Genomic DNA, 17,550 nt, shown 5'->3' on the forward strand with positions numbered 1-17,550 from the left:
GAGACCCGTCACTGCGTGTTGAAGGAGAAATTGGGCCAACTCATGACCTCCAAGTGTGTGCAGCTCTTCAGAATACGAATGACAAAATAATTTTTATTTCAATCTGTATTAATGCTGGGGTGGAAGACTTATTTAGAAAAGCTCAGTTGACATTTCTAAAACTAATAGTGTAAACGATCCATTGTTGTGGTAATTTAGCGCTTTACCAACATAGAAAACAATGATTCTTGCTATCAGGAAAATATAAGTTGCTGCATTGCATGTGCAGTTTTTACCAATTCTTATGAAAGACACAATTTCATGTTTCATTGTGAGGTGATTATGGAAGGGTTTTGTTTTTGAGACTGATGACAGATATTTCAGAATAATGTATATATGGATCATTGAAACCACTGAAGGGGATGTAAGTTGCAAGTCCCAGGAGGTCTATAGTTTGGATCCTAGTTCTCCCAGTAAAATATGATCATCAGTATGGTATCCACTCTCCTGTGCTGCAAAGCAAGGGAAGATGAAAGCCTGGGCCAGAATTGCAAAGTCAACATTTGAACTAATATTTATTTTGTACCATCAGAGGTACTTTAATTATGCATATGCCCTCTACAGAACTGACTTACCAGTGTGAGGGTATGTGAGTTTAGAAAAATATAATTTCACACTTAATATAAGCACTTATAAATTGAATGTGAGGCCCGAATGTATCTCTTTTGAGTATAAAAGGTCGAAGATGAAGTTCCTGTATAATCCAAGTACTTGAAACTATTGTGAAAATATTGAATGAGCCATCTAGGATATGAATATTTTCAAAACGCTGGGTAGCAGATGAGATTACCATAGATTTTTCTGTATGTTGAACTCAGGATGGGACTGACTTGCTAAATTAATTACGAGATGTTTCTATGATAGGAATGTATAATCTTATCAAGCTAAGGAAGTATGTTGAAAGATTGATTTAAAGAAAAAAAAGTGAAATAGCTTTGAAACCAGGGGCTTATTTGATCTTTTATTGTTATTCCCCAAACTGTTGATACTCACCGGTGACCAGAAGTTGCTCATTCCTTTCAGTGACTAAATCAGTTCAGCCCTGAGAGAAACCATCGACTGAGATTCCAGAGCTCCTCTGTTGGGGCCTTCAATAAGGTGCTCATGGGGCTTCCCTGGTGGCGCAGTGGTTGAGAGTCCGCCTGCCGATGCAGGGGACACGGGTTCGTGCCCCGGTCTGGGAAGATCCCACATGCCGCGGAGCGGCTGGGCCCGTGAGCCATGGCCGCTGAGCCTGCGCGTCCAGAGCCTGTGCTCCGCAACGGGAGAGGCCACAGCAGTGAGAGGCCCGTGTACCGCAAAAAAAAAAATAATAATAAGGTGCTCATGTTTTTTTCCACGCTGATTTAGGGAGCGCACAGAGGAAGATGGAGAGAAAAGGAGAGGGAGAGGAATGGAGGGAGGGGTGTAGTGGTTGGGAGCTTAGCTTGGGCTCAGGCTCCTTTGGTTTGGAATCGAGCCGCATCACTTACTAATCGTGTGACCTTGGACAGTTTAACCTCCTTGTGCATTTTCGGATGATAAAGCCTTGACCTCTTGGGTTGCTGTAAGGACTGAATGAGTACACGTCTGTTAGCACAGGGTCTAGTCCATAGTAAATATGCAAATAGTAGGTATTGTTATTATGTTTGTTAGCAAAATAATAATAAAATGGTAGTTGTGTTATGCTACCTATTGTTGCATAACAATAGATAATGGAAGCTGTTGGCTGGGCATAATTCTAATCTCTTAGGTGTGTCGATCCTTATGAAGAGCAGGGATTCACTCGTTCTTTTGCATTTCAGCACAAATTTGGGGGTAGTATACAACACTTATGTTTTCTCTGAAGAAAGGACCTATTGGTTGAACTGGCATACAGGCTTGGAAAACAATTGTTATTTTTGTTGGTTTTTATTGTTGTTATGGTAGAAGTGAGTCAAGAAAGGGGAGAGATTGACTTCTCTATGAAGTGGTTTTCAAGCAAAAGGCGAGTTTCCTTATAATCTGATTCTTCTGCTTTTTCTGTAGGAAAAAGTACTCAGAGGATGATGCATTTAACCAATTGGTATGCCTGCATTATAACCCATTAAGAATCTTTTCTGAACATGCCTTAATCAGTTCGATGCAGTGAATCCTGAATTGCTTCTCATATGTCCCTTTGATCACTGTTGAACGTAACACGGGTAGGGGTGAGAGCAGTTCATATTTTTCATTACCTGTAGCCAAACATGGAGATTCAAGATGGAAATATGTTTAAGTGAATATGTCCTGTACCTTGAGAAATCAGAACAAATCCCAGTAGATATTTTTGGCTTATGAAGGGAAGCCTTGTTGAAAACTTTGGTCTGTTGAATGTTCACTAGCTGGCTCTTTAGTACCCCGGCTGTGCAAAGTGGATGACGCACAGTCTGGAGGAGGGAGAGGAAAGAGACTTGCATTCTGGGAGTAGGAAGGCGGATTGTAGTAGTTGCCCTGGAAAGTCACCCACACCCTGTTCTACGTTTTTATGAGAGAGGATTATTGAGCATCAGTCCTTTTCCTTCCTGCAGGTTCCATTCAGAATATTGTGAGATGCTAGGATTGATGACCATTGTATTTACATGTAGATGTATTTCTGATGTGTTTGTGGGGAGGAAGGTGATCTCCACGTCTTACTCTTCCGCCATCTTGAAGGTCTCTTGACAGTTGTGTTTATACTGCTTTTGACTGGGAGAGCTACTATCAGCTGGACTGCTGTGTTGCCAAATCTTATTTGGGAAATAGGAATATCCAGAGTACCGTTTTTATCCAGTGCACATGTAATTGATCAACAGCCAGCTAATAAATCTGATGATAAATTTGGCTGTAATTGATACAGTTTACTCATATGAAATAAGTAACATAGGTGTATAGATACGTGTACATGAATATAAACACATATACATAAATTATATAGGGTTGTATAATATCAAAATATTTGTTACAACATAAAGAGTACCATGTTACTAAAATTGATGACTAATCTTATTTGCCTCTTGGGAATCAATTGAGCTATTGGATTCCCCAGCAAGTGCGTTTTGATCAAGATCACAACAAGATATGTTTGACAGCAATTTTAAATTATTAGAGTTTATTACATATTTAAAGTCTGAAGTCAGTTGAGATTGTATGTATCTGATTTTTAGCTTAGAGAGACAAATCTATCTATATTTTGTTCCAAGGACTATGTCCTCAATGCTGTACAATTACCATGTGCTCTGTAAAAACAACACACCTTCTTGGATGGTCTGAAATATGGTGTGATGCTCAGCCCTTCTCTTTATGCTAAACAAGGTCAGAATCAGGAATGCAGAGATTACTATGCTTCATGTATATACAGTATAACTTTCAGGTATATGTACCGATCGAATCTGCACTAGTTGCAAGAGTTAATAATTAAGGATTGGGTTCCTTAGCTGTGAACATTGTTATTTATGGTGTTTATTATGGCTGTGCTGTGCTGATCCTGGAAAAATCAGGGAAAGAGAAATATTTCCCGGGCAAATTCCATTTCTTAAAAAAAATGCTTGAAAATGTGTTTAATTATTTCACTTTTACATGAAACTGAAGTGTAACCCTGTCTTTTACACATCTAGAATTATTCCAGTACAACAACAACAAAAATTATAATGAAAACAGTGATATTTAAATGTACTAAATAGCATGGGAACCCAGTCAGCTTTTTATGATTTATCCGTTTTTAACTTCAAAGACTCTGGTTAGCTTGCATTTTTTTTTTTAATGAATGGGTTGATCACAGCCAGCGAGGAAAACGGCTGAAGTCTATCAGCTGTAAATTGGTACAAAGCACTAAAAGGGACATTAGCCTCTAATCAGATTCTAACAGTTCATTAAACCTGCCTTTCCAGAATCGCTCTTTGTCCTTTCCCCTCCTTTGCAAGGCATCTTCTTCCCTTTCCATCTGGGCAAGACCTCCTCCGGGGTAGGAAGCAGTATCAACTCATCCTTCATTGTCTACCAACCAAACAGCCTACGGGAGGCTTTGTTAGGGTGGATTCCATGCTGCTGTGAAAGGCCAGGCAGTTGAGGGCTGCTGGCAGCTGGAAGGCTTTCCTGAGGTTGGGAGGTGGCAAACCAAGCTGGCTGCTTCCAAGCATGCAAGCAAGTGACACATTGGGATTTGAGGTCCATGCCTGATAGGTAAACAACCCACCAGCCTCCTGAAAGGATTTTAAGCTTGGAACAAATGCACTGAGCTCACCAGTAATACCATAGTTCCTTGTGTTCTAAGCTATTAGGATGCAAAAATCCCCCCAAAATATGGACAAGTCAAAAGCAAACATGTAAAAACAATGATGTATCCTGCCAGTTTTAATAATATTGTACATTTCTAAGAGAGGAACATGACAGTACTTTTTCTTCTTTTTATTACCTAACGGACTAGGTAGCATGGGATTTCTAAATGCCCATTAGTTAGCTCTGGCGTAAATTTGCTTTTCCTTCTTGCCGTTGATTTCTCTGAGCAAATATTTGTGATAAGAAGCCCCATACATTGTATTTCTCAGAGAATTTTTCTTAAACAAAAAGGAGAGTCAAGAAATGGGAGAAATAATTAGAGCTTCACTATACTGCACTCTGTTGGTATTATTTGGTAATAAAGACGTTTAATTTATGATGTGTTGAAGTGAGAGTTGTTTTTATTTAACCGTCTGTTGGGGAGAAAAGCAACTCTATGAATGGCGAAAACTTGAAGGTTTAGAGGTGACATTAAGCTTTGTCACCATGTAGGCAAAACATTTAGAAATGTCTCTCTTTTTCTTTTAATAAGACCACCTTAGTGTCACGTGGTTACATTCTATAACAGCAAAGACACTCTTCTAAAAACTCAGTCAAACTTAGTCATTTTGATTTCTTGGTTTAGTCAGTATTTGAGGGTAAAGTTGGCATTCTCAACACATTTTAAAACATGAGCCTGATTTTGGCCCGAAGCAAGCACTGATGTGTGTCTTTCTGACTCCCTTCCTAGGTTGTTGACTTCAGAAAATCCCCGAAGCTGTGGAAATTAGTCAAAAAATAACCCTGATTTCATCTTTTTATAGATGTTTGAAATTCCATTGAGCCACAATAGAAGTAAGGTTTTCCCTTCAAGAGGTGTTAAATGGAGTTTATTCTTTGATTATGGCTTCAGCTTAAGAATTCACTCTTAATCCAAAATTGATGTTAGTTCTTTTTAAAGGAGATGTTTGCCGTTGAAAGGTAGAAATTTTCATTTGATCAGATATATCATGCTACCGGGATTCACTGTCCAGCATTATCTTGTATTTAAAATTATTTCGACTTTGACAGTAATATGAGAGTATATAAATTATTTTGATCTGTCTTTTCCTCTGTGGATTTCTGTATACAGTACAACCTCCAGAGCTAAGGAAGAAAGAAACTTGCCTTGTATTTCCTTCCACGACTGCAAGTGTGATGAGTTATTCCGGCCTCGTATAAATTAATGTAAGGTGGCCTCACTCCAGTTTATTACCGTCTGACCTTCAACCCGGGGGTCATAGAAACAGACTGATTAATTCAAGTTCTTGGTCATTATTTCAAATGAAAGTTCAGAAGGGGGGGATAATTGGTTATGCTGATGTTCTCCTTTAATTATACTATATTGTTAAAAAAATTAGGTTAGCAGTACTAAATGTACTACAGTGAAGGCAGACGCTACCAGCTGTCCTCTTCTGAACGCTTTATAGCTGAATTTCCCTCTCTGTCTTTTTTATTCTCAGAATATCAGCACCTTTGAGAACAGAATGCTAATGCTTGATGGGATGCCGGCAGTCAGAGTCAAAACAGAGCTTCTGGAATCTGAACAAGGGGTAAGCAGAAGCTTCCGACCGTGCCCCACCCCCTTCTCTTTAGGAGAGTGGCAGTGTTTACATCCAGAGTGTTCTAAGGTTTGCAGAACACTTCTGATTTTTCACTTGCTTCAGCTTTTCTCTCTTGAGTAAAAATCATCTGAGACCATGGTTGATTCTCACCCACTGGCAACCTCAAATCTTACTAACTTAGAAAAGAGAAGTTCTTGAATTTAGGAAGGCATAGGGACCCTACGGCTTTATTTGATTTGGTGAATGTTTTGGAAAGCTAATTCAAATCCAACTCACAGAGGAAGTATTAAAAATATAAGATGGGTCTCTAACCTCAGTGTCAAGATAGTTTGGTTCTTCCTGAGTTAGGAAATTACAGAGTACAGGTATGAGAATGTTACTGTTTTGGGATGGATTTCTCTTTTGACATTTGTTTTTACCTTTTTTATAGTTGATGAAATTTAGGTCAGTGAGTTTGAAAAGCACATAAAAGCAGAAGAAAGCTTATTGAGCAATAACATAGCCAAATTGACCATCTATGGCTACTGAAAGTGTAAGGACTTAAGAACACAGCTAGATTTTTTAAAAAGGATGTGGGTGATTTTATAATGGTTAACATCTATAGCTTCACTAGTAAAAATCATAATCAGCGCGATGTGATTCCTTGCAGCATTGGCTGACCACCTTTTGTATTTAAGGGAGAAAGCACTGCCTACCTGTCTTACTAAACCAGCATCACAGAGGCAAGTACACGTGACCGCAAAAAGGACATCAATTAAATACATATTTAATCTTAATCTTCTTTGTGTATCCCTTATTCCAAAAAACCAAAACAAAACATTAGCAGGGTTTTCTAATTGAGTAATCAAATTTAAGTGTTAATAAACTCTCACTCTTACAACAATCAGTACGCATGAGTTCTTCTGGGACCCCATTCAAGAGGTTAGGATACTGATGTACCAAAATTATTTTGTAATGAGGACACTCGAGGGCAGGGATCTTGATGGTTGCATTTAGAGGGTTCTCCAGTAATGTCCCCATTCCTGAGCACTGTGTGGCAGGGTGTATGGCATCTCATAATATATTTCTCTTCCGTGTAAGTCAGTGTCTGAAACAGATCCCCATCACGTAGAGCATATCATTTCATCTTTATGTTCAGCGTAGACTGTGGTAGCTCTGAAATGCACATTGTGGAGTATGTCAACCGAAAACATAACCCCACAGTCTGCGTGACATAATGACTGATTCACAGAGATTCAACCCCAGACTTAGGCAGTAGAGCATCATGAAAGAAAAGACTATGTGTTCGTTATTAATAATTGCTTGTTCATTGTAGACAAACCTTCAGAAAAAGTCATGTGTTCACCTGGATTTTCTAGCCTGACACTCATCAAGTTAAACTCTATATCCTCCAAACTAAGTGGTTCTTTACCTTTGTTTTTTAACCAAACCACAGAAGGATGTGTTTTATGTCTTAGGAGTTCTGTTTTCTTAATCTAAATGCATTAGCCTCAGTTTAATAAAATAAATTCCTACATACCCCATGTTTAAGTTTAACAAAACATACAGACTGTAACATCTTATTTGGAGAAGGCAGCCTGATGGAAAAGTGAAAACGGTATATTTCACAATGTCGCTTTTATTTCACAGTATGTTCTTCAACTTAAATAACAGTAAATCTGTTCAAGTCATACATGTTGGAGGGAGGCAGAAAAGTACAGAAAACCAGTCAGAATGTGTTACCGGGGCTATTAGGCAAAGCCAGGATAGTGCATTGTTGTCACCAGTCCTGGTAATCTTTAAGAATATCTAGGTACTTCTCTCTCCTTTACTATCATTTTTCAGTTTTAAGGTAAGGTTTGCATGAAAGATTTAAGTATACAAAAAACAAAAGCCAATATTCCCAGGGGTTTTACAGTGTGAATAAGAAACTCGTGTCACATTATTTATAGAAAGTATTTTTCTGTCCTCAAATAGGGACAGGAAAAATTGTAGGTTCTAGGTTTTACTTAATGCCTGTTCATTAAAATCAGTTTTCTTCTTTGTGAATGGAGCTGACGTTGGTACTGTAACCCTAATTTAGAATGTGTATGTTGGAGGGGAATAGAAACTTCATTTATTCTTTTCCTTAGTCTCGTATATACTTTTCTTAAGTATATGACATGCAAACTTTTGTTCTCTTTTACAGCAAAGCGTTAAGAGAAGCAGACCACAGTGTTTAATGAAATGTATTATGATTTAACTATTTATAGAATACAATTCATTTGTACTTAGTCATTTGTAATACTTTAAAATCAACTCTTCTTTAAACAGCTGAAATCTTGAATTTTAGTGAACTTTATTTTTGGTCCCTTTACTGGAGTTTTTTATTGGGGATGATGGGATGGATGATAATACTGTGTAATTTCAGAATCTCAGAACTATTTTTAGATAAGGAGTGCTAGAATTCTGAAGATTTCTTGATTTCCGTCTTACAGAACTCTTTCCTCATTGAGCATTAAAGGCTGTTTGAAGTTTGATTCTTCATAAGAAAATGTGAACATATTGGTGACATTAAAATCATCACATGTGTGATTACAGGCTTTTGAAAAAGACGAGATGTTAGTTACAGTGGACAAAACATTATAGAAATGTATCTGTGCATCACAACAGTGAATGGGAAAGCCTGAAGCTTGTGCATCAGTGGGATTCTGTAATCACTCTGGAAACCTAGTTTTGAGACTCTTCCATCAGCGTTAAGGGGAAAAAAAGTTAGTCTGCCTTTCAGGCTACAGGCAGTATTGTAAAGATCTGCTACTTTACATGGACCTCCTGTCTCAGGGCACCATGAAGGTATCTGCTCCTTCTCTCTTTCTTGTCCTAAATAGTCCCTTAGGTCTTTGGCTGTCAGCTGGTCTCTGCATGTGCCCCCTCCTCTCCGAGGAATTCAGGACTGGATGAGCACATTTCAGAGCTTAAAGAAAGACTGTGGAACAGGCAGAGGTTGGCCACTCTGCTTTCTCTTCTCTGAAAAGTTCTGGCTGCCTTGCCTCATCCTCTAAATAGTTCTGTGGTGTGTGTATGTGGTCCCATCTCTTTAATCAGATTATAAGCTCTCAGAGGGCAAGAACTATTCCTTGTGTTTTTCTCGTAGTTCCCGGCACATGGTAAGTGCTCAGAAAATACGTGCTTTATTAAACTTGTCCAGGCATTGTAACTGACATGGTGCAAAATATGAAACCAGTCAATAGCTACTTATAAACCTGCTCTAACTCATAGGGCTGTTGTGAACCTAAAAATAAGAATTGGAAATATTGGAAATAATAGATTCCCTTTGGTGGCAGTCTTCATCTTGTAAGCCATGTGAACTGGATAGATAAGTGGCTAATTCAGACCGTCTCTGTGTGCCTTACTTCTCTTTGGAACCCTTAGTTTTGTGGTATTGAAGTCAATCATTATTGCAGTCTCCTGAAATGTGACTTAAGTTTTCTTCAGCCTTCTTGGTAATACAGCGCATGCTGCTATGTGGTCCATGGCAAGGTCGTGTGCTCTTGTGATATACTTCAGGGGCACAGCATGGAGTGGTGGAGTGACTTTGTCTGTGACCTTTGGTGCTTGTGTCCTGCTGTTATAAGAGCTTCTCATATGTGCTCTCAGCCTTTGGATGTTCCAAGGTGTTATTAAGCCCAGGACTAAAGCAGGAAGAGGAATGCTAGAATTTGTAAACCCAGAGATAAGGAGGTGTGCAGAGAACAGGCACCACTTCAAAGACATAAAACATGATTTTATTCCTGGCCCTGCAGCTCCCTAGCTGAAACGGCATTGGGAAGGAACTGCCCATCTCCAGGCCTCTATGTCTTCATCTGTGCAATGGGGATGTTAGAGACAAGACCTTCCAAATTCAGTCTGACGGTCTTTGATTCTGGTAACAGGCATGGAGTGAGAGAAAGCATTTCCAGTGATGAGTCTAAAAGTGATACTGCAATGAAACTGCCTGTGTGTGGAAGTAGAAATGCCCAGACTTTAAAGTGAGACAGACCTGAGTTAAGATGCTTCCTCAGCTGTCTCTGTCCACCTATTCCTCCTTACCTGGGAAGTGAAGTGAACCGTCCAGCCTCACAAGGGCCTGACTGCATGTGGTGGGTGCTCAAGAAATGTTCTCCTTTTGAGGAAAAATAGGATGATAAAGGGCCCCGTTGCTTCACTTTCCATTGCTGCAGTTCTCATAGGTACTTAGTAGAGGTTTCAACATCTGCATTCATTTATAATGCTAAGAGAGGACTTCAGGTAAATCTTAAATCTTAAGCTTTGTTTTTTTATTTTAATTTTTATTTAAGCGTATCTGGAGAGATGTTGCAAATTCTGCTTAGATTTTATCACGTAAAAAAATAGAATGATGAAGCCAGAAATCAGTTATTATTTTAACACAGGAGTGGTACCGCTTGGTGTGATAATGCTATTTGGCCATAATTTTAAAAAAAGGAGTCTGAGTTCGCATACTTTAAAGACTTGTTGGTATATTTCCAGATGAAATAATTCGATGTCTGGGATTTGCTGCAAAATAAAAGGGGAGGGTGGAATGGATGGGGATAGAGATGCAGTAAGATTGGTCATGGTTCCATCATTACTGAAGCTGGATGATGGGTGCAAGGGGGCTTGTTTAACTCTTCTGCCTAATCTTATATATGTTTGAAATTCTTTAAAGTAAAATGTTTAAAAAAGCGCTCTCAATAAAAATATGAAAAATAGGTAGGTGTCAGAGGGAGACGGGAAAGAAGCGTTCCTCACTCAGTCACCCTTGCTCTTCGTGTTCTAAGGCCTGAGGGGTCTGCCACAGGGATGGAGCGGACCTCCTCCAACCACAAGGGTGTTGGAGCCCTTGGCTTCTCCTCCTCTCTCTCCTCTTGTAGAGGCAGGTGCAGTCCTGATCCGCAGGCTTGTAGGCACAGGGAAGTGGCAATAGCGTGGCTGAGAGAGAGAAGGAGATGGGATGTTCTGCCCATTTTAAGTGTCCCGAGCAGTTGGTAATTTGGGTGATAAAAGACCCCTCTGTGTTACACTGTGGGAGACGGCCTAAGGTCGCTTACCACAGCCCGGAAGCTGGGGAGGGGACAGGTATGGCAGCGGATAGGTATGGTTCCATGGCTTCCTAGCAGAAAATATCAGCCCTGGTCGGACCAGAGATCTCTGAGCGCTCTAATTTTAGAGGTAGGACAAAAGAGAATAGTGGTTCTTTCCCCTGGAGGCTTGTAGTGCTTTTGCACACCGTTCAGTAGGACATTCATAGCAAGGTGTTGAAGACGTTTCTGTATCAAGGAGAACTAGCACCGTTCAGGCGACTATATTGTCACGTCCTTAAGAGCAGAGCTAATGCTTTTTGTTTCTCGTTATTCCTCATCCTCCCAGCGCAGGGAGCTGATGCTTAGGCAGAGCTCAGCAAAGAGCGATCAATTCAGATGCTCTTTATTGTATGTGGGAGCCAGTGTCAATGGCAGAATTGAGGTTTCGAGACAGGTGCCATTTTGGAAAAGCCGCCAATCCTTAGGTTTGATAAACAAAGAGAAACAGGTGCAAGCATTGTAGCTGAACCTACACGTGTGCTATGCAGTGTTGATTGGAGACAGGCAGGTACATTAAAATTCAGTGGCTTTAGAGAAAAAAACTCCACAACACGTCTAACTTCTTTTTCCTCAGTAAATCACTGTGTTTAACTTAACATAGAAGATTTAATATACATTAGCGTGTCAAGGCTTAGTAAGACAGTGTTACTTTAATGACTATCAGAAGAGCACGAGAAGGCATTATAAAAATGCCACTTGCGTTTCCCTTCCACAGCGCCTCATTATTACCCCCTCTACTGTGGGAACAGGGGCCAGCATAGCTAGTAAATCGGTAGAATTATCTTAGACATTCGATGTTGCTTATCACTTAATATTCTCTGATGACCCACTACTTGAGATCTTTTGATCTGTAGTCCAATCTTTGCATGTCACTACCTGGCTTCAAAGAAAAGCATACGGCAGAAGCTATGTTATTGCTAATACAAGAAGACCATTCTTTTTTTTGAAAGCAGGAAAAAATATCTGCACTTGCAAAACTCATATTTTAGGGCAGAGCTGTCCTCCTCTGTAGAAGCAGAGTTGGACTGATTTTAATAATGTCAGAATGGCCAGTAAATGTATTAATAGAAAGAATTGAAAATCAATGAGCTGTGATAGTAATTACAGATAGTACCCAAGGGAAATATAGCAGGCAGCCAGATCCTTTCCCTCGGGGCCTACCCTGGGCAAAGCTATGAAGCTGATAATTCTGCCCTCCTGCTTTCCCATTAATGATGTACTTTCTCCTTCAACTTTATTCCCTTCCGCCTGCCATCCAGACACCCTTGACCCTCTGTGCAGCGTTAGTTCTTGGTATCCACAGATGCCCAGTTCTAACTGCAGTCGTATTAATTGAGGAGAATGTGAAATGCTATTCTTTCCAAGCATTATTTGCATTTGCACAGGGTCAGGGCTTTGTAAAAAGGAACATTTTTTAAAGAAATTTCATGCTCTGAGTAATTTGGATTTGGGGGAAATTAACCTTTCCAAAATATTTCAGCGTATGAATGATTGTGTTCTCCTTCATGTCCTAGTCATTGTAGTAGAATCAGGAAAAGAAATCTGGAGCATGAGGTGTATATTTCTCTATATCTAGGTGTGTTTTCTTATACTGATATTTATATACTGATTCATAGTCTATAAAGTGCCTCACAAAAATATCTTATGGGGCTTCCCTGGTGGCGCAGTGGTTGAGAGTCCTCCTGCCGATGCAGGGGACACGGGTTCGTGCCCCGGTCCGGGAAGATCCCACATGCCGTGGAGCGGCTGGGCTCCTGAGCCATGGCCGCTGAGCCTGCGCGTCCGGAGCCTGTGCTCCGCAATGGGAGAGGCCACAGCGGTGGGAGGCCCGCGTACTGCAAAAAAAAAAAAAAAAAAAAATCTTATGTAGCCCTTGGAGGACTTTTTGCTCCTGACTGTTAGGGATTAACTGCTGTGGGTATCAGTCTCCCACCATAAACACTAGAAAACCAGACAAAATACATTAAATGTTTTTCACATATTGGACAATAGGCAGTTAAGGACTGTGATCCTTGGGATGTGGGACGAGAAAGGGGGTGATGCTACTATTGCCTCAACCTCCCGCCTGGAGGCAAACAGGGAGGGCGGACCCAGAGAGGGTCTAACAGTCACACCGAGCTAGGCAGGCAGGGTTTGGAATTTGGAGAGGTCAAGGCAATTAATTTTTAAAGAGAACAATAACAGAGAGGATGGGGTTGTACAAAGGGAGGGCTCTGGGGATCTTCAAACTGGTCCCTTTAAGGGTTTTGCTAAGTAATGATCTGCCTGTGTGAGGAGGAAGGCAAGGAAAGAACAAGGATGACAACGGGTGGAACGATTCTTGGATTTCACATAAAATTCACAAAAACCATATGGGAGAGACCTCTTCATACATGGGCATTTGGTAGAGGTCTCAGAAGGGCCACAGCTTAGTAATAGGGCTGAATTAGTTCCATAATAGTCTGGTCTGGACCTTTCCACGACAGAAAGGATCAGACTGACCTGCAAGTTACTTAGTTGTGCCAGGACAAAATCCAACAGTCTCAAAGGAAGACAGATCTAGCCTTCACTAATGTAAAAGTAGCAATGTCTTGGCATTTGATCAAAATTGATCATATAGAAAAAAAATTTAAAAAGCGGAACAGAGTCTCAGTGACCTATGGAACAATCCCAAGTTGTCTAATATATGTACAATTGGACTCTCAGGAGGAGGGGAGGCCAGAAAAAATATTTGAACAAAGAAATGTCTGGACATGACCCAAACGTGATGAAAACTATAAACCCACAAATCCAAGTTCAGCCCCAAGCAAAAGAAATCACGCCAAGGCGTATAATAATCAAATTGCTGAAAACAGGTAACGAAGAGTAGTCTTAACAGCAGCCAGGGGAGAAGGAGGAAATATACCTGACATACAGTGGAACAAAAATCAGACTTCTTATCAGGCACCATTCAGGGCAGAAGAAAGAACTTGCTTAGGTAGCAGTAAAAGGACACTAGGTAGGAATTTGGGTCAACACAAGGAAATGAAGAACACTCAAAATGGCAAATACCTAGGCAAATAGAAAAGATGAAAAAAATTTTAGAAGAAAATTGCTGGAAGCAAACATAATAACAATACGTTATAACATATATCGAAGGAAAATGAGTACCAACAGTAGCACAGAAATGGGAGGATGGAAGGAAGGATACTGTTGTGTGTGTGAAGAGTTGTGGTATCATTTGAAGGTAGTCTGTGTTAAGTGAAAGGTGTAACGCTGTAAATCCTAGAGCAACCCCCCCTACACACACACACACACACACACACACACACACACACGAAAACAACCAGATAGTAGCTAATAAATCAGTGGTAGAGATGAATTGGAAACATTTGAAAAGGTACTCAGCTGTATTTAAAAGAGAGCAAGAAAAGAGGGAAAATGAACAAAGAACAGATAGGAGAAATAGAAAACAAATAGCAAGGTAGTGCATTTAAACACAACACCTTGATTATTGTGTGAAATGCAAATGGTTTAAGCACTTCATCTAAAAGACAGATTGTCAGATTGGAAATAAAAGTAAGACCCAACTACATGCTATCTACAGGAAACTCCCTTTAAAGATACAGATAGGTTAAAAGTAAAAAGAATCAAGAGTCGTCAAAATTATGAAACAGAAAATGGAATGGTGGTTGTTAGGTGTTGGGTGGAGGTGGACATGGGGAGTAGTTTGATGAGGAGAGAGTTTCCGTTTTGTGAGATGAAAAAACTGTAGAGCTCTGTTACAACAACAGTGTGAATGCAGTTGACACTACTGAACTGCACAGATAAAAATGGTTAAGAGGGTAAATTTTATAGTATGTATTCATTACCACAATGAAAAATAAAAAAAAAACATTTAAAACCCCAGGTAGCTGATATTTACAATTGTCCAAGAGACAGTTTAGTATGGATTACTAAACTGAATGGCTGAAGGAGAACTTCAGCAGAAATTGCTTCAGGTAGTTCAAATGGGAAGTGACGTTTTAAAAAATCTGTTTGTTATAGCAGCAACTATGTGTGAGTAAATGGCCCTAGTTTTACTTAAAACGGCCACTTCTTAAATGAATGTTGGCTTTGACAACACTCTTCTTCTGACTCTGGAGGAAGAAGTTTTATATGAAAAGTGAGGTTACAGTTGAGGAACCAGGCAGGGGTTATGAGTGCCAAGCCTCTGAGCAGCTGAACATTTAAGTATAGCTTGTATTCAGCCCTCCGTATCTGGCGTTCCTCCATATCTGTGTTCCACATCCGCAGATTCAAGCAAGGTGGATCATGTAGTATTTACTGTTGAAAACAGTTGACGCGGAAGAGGACTCATGTTGTTCCAGAGTCAGCTGTGTCTGTGTTTAGTCATCCCAGTCCTGTTGATTGCGGGTCCTGTCGATCATCCAGATCAGAAACATAATTCTTACATCTGGTAACATTTTTATCATTGAAAAATTCAAATATATAAAAAACCCATCAAGAAGAAAATAAAAGGCATGATCACACTACCTTGAAATAAAAGCTGTTAATAGTTTAGAATTTTTTCTTCCAGGAAATTAATAATTCTGTGATAGACATTCTTTTAAACAAACAAAAAATAAAAGGATAGGAAAAGATGTATCATGTATACACCAAATAATTACAAAAAAACAAAACTGCAGTGCCTGTATTATTATTAAAGAAAATAGACTTAGGGACAAGGGGAACCAGAGATAAAACATCTCATAAGATAAGAGAGTCAATTCATTAAGAGGACATAACAGTCCAAGTTGCTTTTTTACCTTAGTAAACCCTTGAGTCAATATAATATTATCCCTATTAGTCATTAAAATTGCAGAGATAATTGTATGTCCAAGGTCACATCACCAGTAAGTAACAGGCATGTAACTGGAGTTCATGTATTCTGAATCAGAATCTTTTCATATTGCAAGCTGTCCTTGACAGTATTAAACTAGTCATCACATTGGAAATGATCTGATTTCAAATAATTTCCACTACAATATTAATGTTTAAGAAAAATTTTAGATCTTATGAAAAGTTTTAATTCAGTACTCCAATAAATGCAGATTTACCAACAGAGGTTCAATGCCCAGTGCACACAGTAGCATGAAATAAATATGAACTCTTGGAATCTCTCTTTTACCTTAATTACATAGGATTAAAAAATATTTTACTACTTAGTATATGTTTGTTTTAATATAAAATAATGGTTTCAAAAGTTTAATAGTAAGTAAAAATGTGCAAAAATACTCCCTGCTCATCACATTGGCAAAATTTTATTTCACTGTGTGTCTATCAATTTTAGAAATCAACAAATTGAGCAGAGCTGACAGCACATATTAGATGCACCTTCTAGAAAACTCTCTCTGTCATAGTATTTTGAGAACCCAGAATTTCATAAATATATAACATCAGAATGTCAACAGTTGTTTTTTTTTTCATTGCTTTACAAATTATGTCAGAGTCATCACTGAGGAATATATATACTTTGCTACCAAGGCACATTCGACCTGGTGATAATTTTGATCAATTTAACGTCTTGCTGAATGGTCGTGTCTGTGGCCTGTGGAAAAATGAATTTGTCTCTAATCTGCTGGTCAGTCCTTTTTCTTCACTTAAGGGCATATTGTCAGAAGATTTTCTTAATGAAGAGATATGTACTTCTCGTCAGTCATAAATGAGCTGTGAAGTTCAGATGACTCATAGTCCCCATGACCAATTCTATTTCCAATTTTAATTTCACTGTTATGCTCTTGTCATAACTAATTATATCTTTTTCAATAACGCCATGCAGATAATGATTGAGATTATTTAGTCTTAAAGCCTATATCTGCTAAACAAGACAATCTTATTGTTCTTTACAATTAAGATAAAGAATGTACTGTTCTTAGGTTTGTTTTTTAAAGACCTCAGTTATATACTTTTTTTACCTTCAGATTGAAAGAAATTAATACAACTGTGGGTTTAAAATCTGCAACCTCCCTTGGCTAAGTCAGTTATAACAAGGTAGTAGAGTAAGTCTCTTGGGTCACTTCAAGTGATAAATTTCATATAAAGATGAGTATTCAAACCATTTACAAATGAATCATCAATATATTACTCTATTTACTGAAAAAAATAAAGAGGAAAAGTGTTTGAGGTGAAGTATTTTCTATGAACAGTGCAGTGGCTACTGGCACCTTTTAGGGACCTGACAGTCTGGACATTATTTTCCCACCCATACGTATGACCTTCTCAGGTATAAGATCATATATTTTTTTCCCCAAGTGAATATTGTACTTACTAAAAATTTATATATCTTGCTGAAAATTTCTTCAGTCTTTACCATCAACTATTTTGCAAAGGAATGTGATTTTCATACCCATCATCATTATTGATATGGTAAATAAATACCAATGATATGACAAAACCCTTAATGTCTATTGTTTTATCAAGTCATAAAATAGATGTAGAGACAGTTATCTCTCCATTCACCTTGCATGACTGTATACCCTCGATTTGCTTTCATCTCCCTCCCACCAAATTTTATTTGCTACAGTGACTTCTGATTTCCACATTGACATTCCATAAATATGTAAAAGTGGAGATTTTGCCTTTGTCCTCTTTGGATT

General features: G+C 38.9%; 1 protein-coding gene across 3 annotated transcripts in view; it reads left to right on the forward strand.

Annotated features, from left to right (window-relative positions):
- KLF12 (KLF transcription factor 12) overlaps window positions 1–17,550 on the forward strand; it is a gene marked incomplete at both ends in the record, with an annotated part of 307,076 nt that overhangs the window by 54,559 nt on the left and 234,967 nt on the right. For 2 of the 3 annotated variants that reach the window (XM_079721703.1, XM_079721704.1), the window contains one exon: window positions 5,775–5,864. The exons of the other annotated variant lie outside the window; for it this stretch is intronic. In XM_079721703.1, the coding sequence (XP_079577829.1) occupies window positions 5,775–5,864 (90 nt within the window). The remainder of the gene's footprint in view (window positions 1–5,774; window positions 5,865–17,550) is intronic. 3 annotated transcript variants of the gene reach the window in all.

The sequence above is a fragment of the Hyperoodon ampullatus genome, assembly GCF_949752795.1.
Source record: "Hyperoodon ampullatus genome assembly, chromosome: 16".
NCBI lineage: Eukaryota > Metazoa > Chordata > Mammalia > Artiodactyla > Ziphiidae > Hyperoodon > Hyperoodon ampullatus.